An 11,051-nucleotide genomic window follows, 5' to 3' on the forward strand; every position below is an offset into this window, starting at 1 on the left:
AGTACACGGCTAGCTGTTTAGCAACTTATGTTTGTCCTGAGAAAATCGACTACCTTGGGAAGTCCTGTCGATGCAGTCAAGCAAACTTGCTGCTTGGGTAACTCCTAAAAGAAGAACGCTGGCCAAAAATGTGTACATTTTGGACCGCCAGCTTTCTGCTGGTACCTTTCAAAGTATCAAAATTTATTCTGAAAAAGAATATAAAAAGCAATGAAGTGCAAAGAACATACCTACACTGTACAAAAATTTTGTTTAAAAATACAGAAATTTTCTGGCAGCTGTACTGCCAGAAATTTTCTGTTCTGCTATGTTCTCTGTTTTTTAATTTTTCTGTGATTTTCGTTTTTTCTGTTCACAACTGATAGAAAATTTTTGTAAATCGACAAAAATGTTCTGTTATACACCGATTTTTTTTATTTCTGTTTTGTCTTTCTGTGGCAGTGAAAATAATGATGCAAATATATCTTTTTCTCTACTCGTCTTTCATTTCACGTTTTCTGCCTGTAACAACGATAAAATTGCGTTAAGTACCAATTTCTTCAATGAAGACTATTGTAAGGAGAACACCCGGCCAACTACATCTCACGAATATCTCTCAGCGCTTGCCATAAGGCTGGCTTTGCAACAGCCGTCGTCTAGCCACCGAAAACCGGCAAGTGGAGAAATGCGTAACAGATACCACTGTAGCAGGGAGCCAACCAACAACTGACCTCAATGTGTCACCACTAGTTATCTTCTTTCGAATCGAAATTGTTACGCAGCCGATCATCGGACAGCGTCTTCGGTGTTTTCATACCATTTAGCTTTCTATTCAGAATTAATCTACTATTCAAACAAAATCAATTTGCGGTAGAAAATAGAACAGACGGAAAAATATATCAAATTGTTTGTCTTCGATTCAAGGTTTCGGCTGTAAAACAGAAAATTACTGTCTTTTTCGTGAACGTATTTTGGTCAATGAAGTAGAACAGATTTTTTCTGTACTGGTACGGAAATGTTCTTCAAAAATACCTGTAATTTCACACACATTTTTTACAGAGATCTAGTAGCGCTTGTGGTGTACGTGTCTTCTTACTGTGTGTCCTGTCCTTTTGCGCTAAACAAGATGGATTTTTAAGACTGATCACCAACAAGCCCAGTAATTTACGCTTTTAAGGTAGATTTCTCGAGGTCCTCTTGGCGAATTATTGTGAGTAGTCTGTATGTAGACATGAATGTTGTGTATGCAGGAAAGATTCCAGTAAAGCAGAAAATTAGGCTACAGTTGGTAGCGATTCATCTAAAAAGGGCGTACATACAACACGTTCGTCCTGTTCTCTCAGTGTTTTCGTATTTTATCTGCGCACTTTTTAGGTGACAGGAAAGATCATTATTAAACACGTATTAGTCAGTCACCGGGCGGGCTCACTGCAGACGCGGTCTAAAACAAAATGCAATGAATTTTCGCACATACGAGCCGGAGGTAAAAATGTGAGCGTCGTCAAGACCTCGCCGCGCGTGAAGCTGAATGCTAACGACACCCAGCACCGGTGTAGACTTCTCCTGAAGTAATTTTTTTTGTAGTTGCGAGCTTAGCCGCCGAATTTTTTTGTTAGCCGAGGTTTCTAAGCGTATGTAAATGTGCTATACAGTCCCGCCTCGGTGTTGCAGTGCTATTGCGCTAGGCTATACTGTGCCCAAGGATGAAGGATCGAATCCCGGCCACGGCGGCCGCTTTTCGATGGAGGCAAAAAGCAAGGCGCCCGGGTGCAGTGTGATGTCAGTGCTGGTTAAAAAAAAAGCCCAGGTGGTCTAAATTTCCGGAGCCCTCCACTACGGCGTCTCTCATAGCCTGAGTCGCTTTGGGACGTTACACCCCACAAACCAAACCAAATGTGCTAAATGTGTAGTACAAAAACTCAAGTGCCGTACTGCACTCAGGTTTACCTTAAAGTTGTTCTCATTGGCTGTCGACAAAAGCCCCTCACTCCACTTAACTGTTTTGCACCATGTCTAGAGGAGCCGTAGTGGAGGACTACTGAGTAATTTCCACCACCTGGGGATCCTCAGCGCACGTTAAAGATCCCCAGGTGGTCGAAATTACTCCGTAGCCCTCCACTACGGCTCCTCTTCTATCTCTTTCTACTTTCACTTCCACCTTCCTCCCTTCCCTTACGGTGCGGTTGCGGTGTCCACAGAAAACAAGTGAGAGTTACCGCGCCTTTCCCTTCCTATAAATAAATCAGTTTTTTTTCCCGACATCACAGAAATGCTAGCACCAAAGGAACGGCTTACCGCTTGGAACAAGCTTGTCTTTATTCTCGCATAATGAACTTTATCCTGGCCTTTCATGAGAGGTGTAAAGAGAATGTAAAATTAAAAAAATGGACAAACAGCAAAATCGATACGCACCGTTTTTACTCGCGTGGCGCACGGTTGGAATGGAGTCGCGAATGTCGATTCTCAGGTAAGTAAACTTTCTCTTTTACAAAAGGGGGTCTACTATAACGATCGCCGAGATCGTTAAAGGCAGACCACGTCGTTGCACAGAGCCATATGATGGCGTAGCACCCACCACTGGTGCCTGAGGTTATCGGACAGTCTGCTGTCGCAGGCGCACCTGCATGTATACGGACTTCTACATGTCTCAAAAGTGCCGCTGAGGATGATACCCGGTATTCATATACTCGTCACGTATGTGTTTCTTGCAAAAGAACAGAGTTCGCCTTACGTCCAGCTGATTTATGCGGTGTGTATACTATTCTGCCTATAAGAAGTTTCTCACGAGTATAGCACTGGCAGGCCTTGCTCTTTTTATTTCGTTGGTTTCAAGTGTCCAAGCCATCAGCGTATAAAATGACCTATAGCATTCCGCAGGCATAAAAAAGCGACGATTATTTTTCATACTCATACCAAGAAAAAAAGTTAATGATGAATTAAAATCTGCACATCTTATCATTTATTATAGGAGCTAATAGAATATCGTGAACCTGGTGACAGCTTGCAACAAATAACTCTTGAAAAGAGCGCTAACAGCTTTTGCCGAAAAGTGGTCGTATAGTAACGCATGCATTACAGATTGCATTTGCCTTAATGACAAAACGTTTTCTTTTTCAATAGGATGGCTCGTATGTAAGAAGTGAACTGAACCCACCGCTTTTGGGCGTCTGATTACAGGGGGCACCACTATACACGCTGCACTGTATTTGTTCTAAATGTATAAAAAATGTAAATATTATCCAGGATTCAGAATATTCAGAATTCTCGTAATCCTGGATATTTGAGGTCTTGTTCTCTACTGCACCTTTTAGAACCGATTATACAGAGTTCGAAAAACCCTCAGGGATTGATGAACAGAGAAATGAAGGTAGTTAAGATGATAGCTAACGTATAAAGCACAACGTCCTAATAACTGTTATGCAGGGACTTCATCCTATAAAATAGATTCTCAGCCAAATGGGGCATTTTCAAGGGTTCTGAAGGACCGAACTAAGTCTCCTTGTCAGGGACATGCGCTGAAAGGACTATATAATTGTAGACAGTTGGTTTATAGACTTAGCCCGCAGGAAAGCAACTCGTGTACAAAAATTTAGGTACAGTCTTGAGAAAACGTGGTATACAAGACGCAGTCGATGGCGAAGTTCAGAAAAAAAAAAAAAACTAGTCACTGAAAAATTTCAGAGTACCGCATTTCTTTTCCGCGCGCTGCCGTTCCACCTACTGGCTGATGTGCGTCACGTGACTTCGAATCGCCATATCCCATCCAAGCGTGCACGCGGAATACGTGTCTTGGAAAGAAGTTCGTCTTTTTTTTTTCTGTTGTTCTTCAAAGTGGAGGCAAATTTTTGGGCACGCAACAGAGAAAGGTAGCATGCCTGATGCTAGCTGTGCCTACGGGTGTGGCAACAGGACTGAGTCAGGAAAGGAGCTTTGTCTATTCCAGAAGGAAAAACAAAAAAATTGATCTGCATCGGCGGTCAGGGCGGGTGCGAGAAATCGGCGAGGAAAAATTCTTGCTATCAAATAAGACGCTTACGTGCAAGATACGATGGTTTCACATTTTGTTTTCTTAGCCGCAAAACAATTGCGCAGGATTACACTCACGTGCGCGTGATTGGAATAGGTGTTTACATTTTAACAGGTGTTTACATACATTACGCCGCGCCCATTTTGCTTGCGGATTTTTGCAGAAGGTATCCTCACCTTAAATGAAGTATTTAGTCGGCTGGTATGGGATACATATAGTCTGTTGCGCATAAAAAGTCATATCTGCTCTTGCATGCGTGCGGGCACATGCTCGTGCTCGGATTGATGTGCGCCCGCACCTTTTTTAGATTTTTATCGTTAATGTGAAGGCAACTAATATTTATCTGCACATATTTATCACTTATCTATTTCAAGTTAATTGCCGTTGCGGCTGCCAGCAGACTCACAGATTGCAGTATACAATGTTATGGCAACTAGTATACCTGGCGAAATATAACTGTTGTGTTTTGCAACCGGTAGCTTGTGACCACTGTGTTCAATTAGGATCTTGGTCTGGGCTAGTTGGTTCATAACTATCACAAAATAAACACAGCGCGAAGAAACAGGACACAGGAAGAGGGCACAGTCTCGTCTTGTGTCTTCTTCCTGTGTCCTATTTCTTCGCGCTGTGTTTATTTCGTGACCACTGTCTGTCAACCGTACATGAAAGCAATGTATTATGCCAATGTCGTACTGACTTGTGACGTCAGATAATCGTCTCGTCGAGTTTCTAGCAAATGGGCGGCGTATGGGAGATGGCGACGGAACTACATCAGTGATAGCATCCAGCAAAAGAAGAGTGTGGTATATATTCGCACCTGCGTACTGAAAGAGACAAAATAGCTAACCTCATTTTTTTCATAATGAAAATGAGCAAGAACATCACGTTATTGTAACTTTCCTTTGACTTATAATGCCGACACTGGAAAAGAATTAGGTTCGCGCGAAGAAGTGCTCTTAAAGAGACGTTCTTGGCGCAGGAGAGCAACGTAATAGTACTTATTCTTTAGGAGACATTACTAAATATACTATCGTGGTCAAAAATCTGTGGACCACGCAAACTACAACCTAAGCGCACAACTTTGTTTCGGTCAGTAGTCTCCGACCATACTTGTCGATGACAATGTTGGACTTAAGTTCTTTCTTGTGTGGTAAACAAATAATGCCACTATTTGTTTACGTCGTGCTCTAGTCTACAATCGCTAGAGATGCGGTCTCAAGAATTTTGTCCCCGAAAGGATGTAGGTTTGTTTTCGCTGTCTCGGCGACCTTGATGATTCACTTCGTGTCGCTTATACAAAGCGGGTCATCGTTTCAGAGCGTAATCAAGTTCCGCACCCTGTCCGTGTCTGCAGCAGCGGCGCTGACGTACGGTTTTTTCCACGATTTAACAAGGTACACGTCCCTTCGATCTTCGCAGACACGAACTTCCACACCCAGTCACTTTATAAAGTTGTGAAACCACTGCGATGCTCGTAGAACATGAGGTGATCCAGACGGCTGGGGAATTGCGAATGCAGGAGTCCTGCAGTTTTCGCCGACACACACGTTTTCTCATCGGTTGCTGACTAGTTAATTGAAGATAGCCACAACATATTCACTGTTGGTACTGTTGTGAATAATTAACTATTTAATTAACTAGTCAGCAACCGATGAAAAAAGGTGTGTGTCGGTGAGTGCGGGAGACCTGCAGTTTTCGCCGACACACACCTTTTCTCATCGGTTGCTGACTAGTTAATTGAAGATAGCGACAACAGATATTCACTGTTGGTACTGTTGTGAATAATTAACTATTTAATTAACTAGTCAGCAACCGATGAAAAAAGGTGCGTGTCGGCGAGTGCAGGAGACCTGCAGTTTTCGCCGACACACACCTTTTCTCATCGGTTGCTGACTAGTTAATTGAAGATAGCGACAACCGATATTCACTGTTGGTACTGTTGTGAATAATTAACTATTTATTTAACTAGTCAGCAACCGATGAAAAAAGGTGTGTGTCGGCGAGTGCAGGAGACCTGCAGTTTTCGCCGACACACACCTTTTCTCATCGGTTGCTAGTTAATTGAAGATAGCGACAAACTATTCACTGTTGGTACTGTTGTGAATAAACGTACCAGAATCTTCGTGTTTTTCCGAGCTGAAAATATGTTCCAAGCCTACGAAAGCGGTCGCTCGCCGTTAAGATGGTAGCCGGAATCGGCTGTCTGAAAGGGAAGTGGCTTGGTTTGGTTTTGTTATGGCATTTAACTTCCCAAAGCGACTCAGGCTATGAGAGGCGCCGTAGTGGAGGACTCCGGAAATTTCGACCACCTGGGGTTCTTTAGCGTGCTCTGACACCGCACAGCACACGGACGCCTTGCTTTTCGCCTCAGTCGAAAAGCGGCCGCCGGGATTCGATCCCGCACCCTCGTGTTCAGTAGCCTAGTACCCTAACCACTGCACCACCGCGGCGGGGCCAGAAATAGCGCACCCTTGTGGTACTCTGAAAATGTTCGAGTGACTCTAGAAAAAACTAGGGTGCCTCAAGGCCTTTCACCCTAGGAAAAACAGAATCAAAACGCCCCCTAGCGACACCAACAGGGTCAGCAACGGCGGCACATCTATGTCGATAAAATGGAGCGTTGCCACGATAATCTCGATCTGAGATGGCTGTTGGTGAGTGGCGTGTCAATGCAGTTTTCCCAAGCTCCGCCACTGGATGCGTTTAGTATACCAGTCTTTCTCACGACTGTACACGAGTTTAAAATCTTCGACGTTTTACCAACTCAAAAAAAAAAAAAAATGCGAGCTATCGCCTCTAATCTTTTGCCGTTCGCGAATAAGCCCACGTCGTTTTCCTTGTTGTGTAAGGGGGCGGACAAAGGTAACCGGAGCACGCTATTTCCTTCTAAAAATTTTCACGCGTCGTATAATGCAAACTGGCAGTCGTGGTGTGTGCAAACTGGTAGTGGACGTCAGTGCGCCATTACTTGGAAAAATTATGTCTTTTATCTCCAATACAGAAGGCGTGATTGTAAATGGAACGGAAAAGTGTGCTGCGTTTACTTATGTCCGCACCTGTACATTAAATCACTTTGTGCTACATGACGATTGTGCTGGAGCTCTTTTTCGCAGCCCATTAAGGGGCCTCAACGAGCCGGCCTTCAAAAACGCCGCAGGCTGCCTTAGCATTTCAGTTGCGAGTTCAGTAACTCGGATAGCGTAGAAGTACCGTGCTCTCCACACCATGTGAGTTCCTTAGTCACGAACACTGAAGTGATTTTACCTTACAGTCCGATAAACAGTTTCAATTTCTTGCGAGATCCTTGTGCTTTAACAGCTCGGGCGCGTGCTCACAGTAATTTTTCTGCACTTTCCACACCCGGTTCCTTTCTCTTTTAATGTGACGCTCCGTCGGCTACCACAAAATGCATTTTTCTTCGTCAGACGAATGCATTGGTGTCCCTCTTCGGCAGTCAAATGCAGAGGCAAATTCATCCATGTTGCGGAGAGGAACATTCACCCTGAAATAAACAAAAATAAAATTAAGGGAAGAGCAAGGTGTGCGAAGCAAGGAGTAATTAGCCCGCTGCGACTAAAGGTAACACGAAGGAGATGCAGGCTAGCCGCTGTGAAGAATTAAAGTTCGTAAATCTCTCTGCTGATTGCGCGCTTCCCCCTTTAAGCTTATCTCGAAGGCGTTAATGCCATGGACTTTTCTGCGAACAGCGTTATAAAGTATAGAACCCCCTTAATTTGACCTTGGCTTTTTTGTCGATCGTGTCTACGAAGAAGCACATTCGCTCCAAATAGCCCACATTTTTTAAGTAAGGTATATCGTTTGAACCACCTTCAGTATTGATGTCGATAGTATGCATTTAAATCATGCGGTACCAATCTTTTTCGAGCTGGGGAAAATTGTTACTGAACGTAGATAGGTGGACAGGCTTTAAGTTGTTGCTTTTAACCACACGGATACAGCGAATTTTTATGCGTCCTTTAATTCCCATAATTTATTTACATTTATTTTGTAACATCTTTGTCATAATGCGTTACTTGTAGTAAACTCCAATCTTCTTTATATTCGTCGTGAATAATTGTTATCTTTCCCCGAACCGCATCTTCTTAAGTGCCGAAACAGCAGGCCGGTCATTTCATTTGGTGAAATATCGTTGTATGTGAAACGTACATTATTGAGCCGCCATAAGAAAAAAGGAGACTGAGTAACCGCAGTTGAAAGGTAGTTGTTTTTCGCTGACCTGTACTTGTTGGGGCTGTGGACATCCGACATCAGGTCATTTTTAATTTCGTCGCGAGCCGATGTGCACCAGACCTGCATTTGTTACGGAGATGAGATCGGTTGCAGTGTATCAAGAACAACTAGTTTGGGCTGATATACTAAGGAAGTCGTGAATGAAACCTTGCAGTGACCACTCACTAGTGCATATGAAATGAAATATAGCTGCTCAGGTGAAAAGTCTTCAAGGCCGGGCATAATTTCTGCGGCTGAACACTCCGACAACCGACGGTACGTCTGGAGCACAAAAGGAGGAGACAATGTATTAAGCATTTTCCTTTTCAGCTAGCGAACAGCGAAGTTAATTTCATTTTGTTGATTAATGAGGCATTAATTTCAAATGCTTCTTTAGGCATTTTTACCTGGTTGAGGTGTTAATAGATCATGGCCAAGTTTGATCCTATATTCCCCTCCCTCCGTGTGTTCGAGCAGCTCCCCAGTACCCACGTAAAATTAACCGTACGATAGCCGAGCTTCAATGAGCACCTCAGTAGGGGTGGAGTCAATTGGGGCGGTGCCACTGCTTATTGGCCTGGCAACCTAGGTTGTCCCGAAATCAGCCAAACTCTCGCTTATATAAACTCTTCTGTCCCGCCGGGGTGGCGCAGTGGTTACGGCACTCGACTACTGTTCCCAAGTACGCGGGATCGTATCCCGGCCTCGGCGGCCGCTTTTCGATGGCGGCGAAAAGCAAGGCGCCCGTGTGCTGTGCGATGTCAGTGCACGTTAAAGAACCCCGGGTGGTCGAAATTTCTGGAGTCCTTCATTACGGCGTCTCTAATAGCCTGAGTCGCTTTGGGACGTTAAACCCCACAAACCAAACCAAACCAAACCAATTTTCATCCTTGTCATCTCTTTCGACCCCTAGAATACAGTTCAGTTCAGTTCAGTTCAGTCGTTCAGTCGTGTCCGACTCTTCGTGACCCTATTGACCATGTCACGCCACGCTTTCCGGTCTTTCACCATCTTCCTAACATCACATAACTTCATCTGCAGTGCCTCGAGGATGCCATCTGACCATCGCGTTCGCTGCCTACCCCTTCTCCGGCGACCCTCAACCTTTCCCAACATCAAATCTTTCTCCAGCGACTCCTCTCTTCTCATCAGATGACCAAAGTAGCTGAGCTTTAACTTTACAATTTGACCCTCCAATGAGCAGTCAGGGTTTATGGTCAACAATATTGACTGATTTGATCTTCTGGCAGTCCAAGGAACTCTCAAGAGTCTTCGCCAGCACCACAATTCAAACGCGTCAATTCTTCGGCGGTCAGCCTTTTTCACAGTCCAACTCTCGCATCCATACAGAATACAGCAGGCCCATAATGTTCGCGAAGCAAAATCAAGAACAAATACTGTTGTAGATTACATCCTACCGCAAATGAAACACGAACGCCTCCGTTATCAGCTATATTTTCGCCCACAGTGTTTTCGCCATGAACCTGAAAAAAAAAAAAAAAGGAAAATAAGTTGAAGGAATTCAAGCGTGAGAGCATTCTCTAAATGATTTTTTTTGCCGCCATATTACATGGCACTCACTGACGAATTCGTGACGGGATCTACGATGTTTCCGTACTGTTCGATGAAACATTTTTTCTTTTCGTTGAACTCTTGTTCGGTTCGGTTGGTCCACCAGTTCACGAGGCGTCCTTGGCCGTCGTACTGACTACCTTGACGCGATTAGCGCCCATAAGAACAAAGCACTTATTAACCACGTCACTGGTCAACACCCTGCTTTCTTTACGGAAAAGAACAAATACAAAATATTTAGCGTCAGAATAATAGATAGAGCAGTAAAGTTTTTTTTTTTTAATTAGCAGTACGTACACTGGGGCAATAAAAACATTGCATGACCTTCTCTGACAAAATAAACACCTGCTAGGGATGGCTGTATGTAATATTTGCATGCAACAAAAATAAAATAACGTTGTGAGTAGCTCTAACCGAGACCGTTGCCACATAAAACACGGGGTACATCAGCCGGAGGTTGCAATAGGGAACCCGGGCATTTCAACGTACCGAAGACATCAAACTTTCTAGTATCCGCTCTTACCTTGGTCGTCATAACCGTGAGTTATTTCGTGGCCAATTATAGATCCTATCGCTCCGAGGTTGATGTACCTGCATCATGATGATGAAGAAAGTTGTCCTGAAGTAGAAACTCTTTTTCGCACATTTCATTGTCACTAACTCCAAGACGGATGTCTCCTCAGAACGTCTTTCGCGAACCATTTATTGGCCCCGAAGCCTACAATCAACGACGCTGAAATGTACATGGCAGCAAATAAGAGAACTCGACAAGCTAAGATAGCTTTTTTTTTTTTTTTTTAACTGAAGGCCTTGTGACTATATGTGATAGAAAAGTTAAACTGGTATTTTAAGAGTAATGACAAGTTCATGCCTCACGTTCGTAATTAGACCCTCTGGCAATTTCAGACTCGCCAATAGCCAGCAGTATAGTAGATAATAGAGTAACACTAGAACAGCGCAACCACATCACTTTATTATGCATTATAAACCTGCACTTAGATTACCAGGAATAGGAAATGGTGTTAAATATTTTTTTTTTCTTCCTTGTAATTCTCATTGACGTGTATCGATTTCTGAACATTCAAGCCTTTTCTATCTCCTATTTGATCTGTACATCCGTAGCGACAAGCTTCGCACGCATCCCAGTATGCGCAAATACCTAAAAATCGGTGCACGGAGCGTTTTCAGTTGGCGTCGGGAATGCCGCCACCGCTGCAGTCTTCTCAAGGCCAGGGTGAATGAT

General features: G+C 43.8%; 1 protein-coding gene across 1 annotated transcript in view; it reads right to left on the minus strand.

The window, feature by feature from the left end:
- Nucleotides 1–7,290: 7,290 nt before the first annotated feature.
- The window catches only part of LOC146181988 (neprilysin-1-like), a 101,162-nt gene continuing 97,401 nt past the window's right edge, over nt 7,291–11,051 (minus strand). Inside the window, exons 16-21 of the mRNA XM_084575586.1 lie at nt 10,332–10,399; nt 9,818–9,948; nt 9,655–9,720; nt 8,423–8,518; nt 8,244–8,317; nt 7,291–7,508 (exon numbers count right to left, since the gene is read on the minus strand). Of these exons, the coding sequence (XP_084431712.1) occupies nt 7,403–7,508; nt 8,244–8,317; nt 8,423–8,518; nt 9,655–9,720; nt 9,818–9,948; nt 10,332–10,399 (541 nt within the window). The 3' untranslated portion in view covers nt 7,291–7,402. The remainder of the gene's footprint in view (nt 7,509–8,243; nt 8,318–8,422; nt 8,519–9,654; nt 9,721–9,817; nt 9,949–10,331; nt 10,400–11,051) is intronic.

Source organism: Amblyomma maculatum, chromosome 8, assembly GCF_055883805.1.
Source record: "Amblyomma maculatum isolate TAMU_Amacu chromosome 8, ASM5588380v1, whole genome shotgun sequence".
NCBI classification, from domain to species: Eukaryota; Metazoa; Arthropoda; class Arachnida; order Ixodida; family Ixodidae; genus Amblyomma; species Amblyomma maculatum.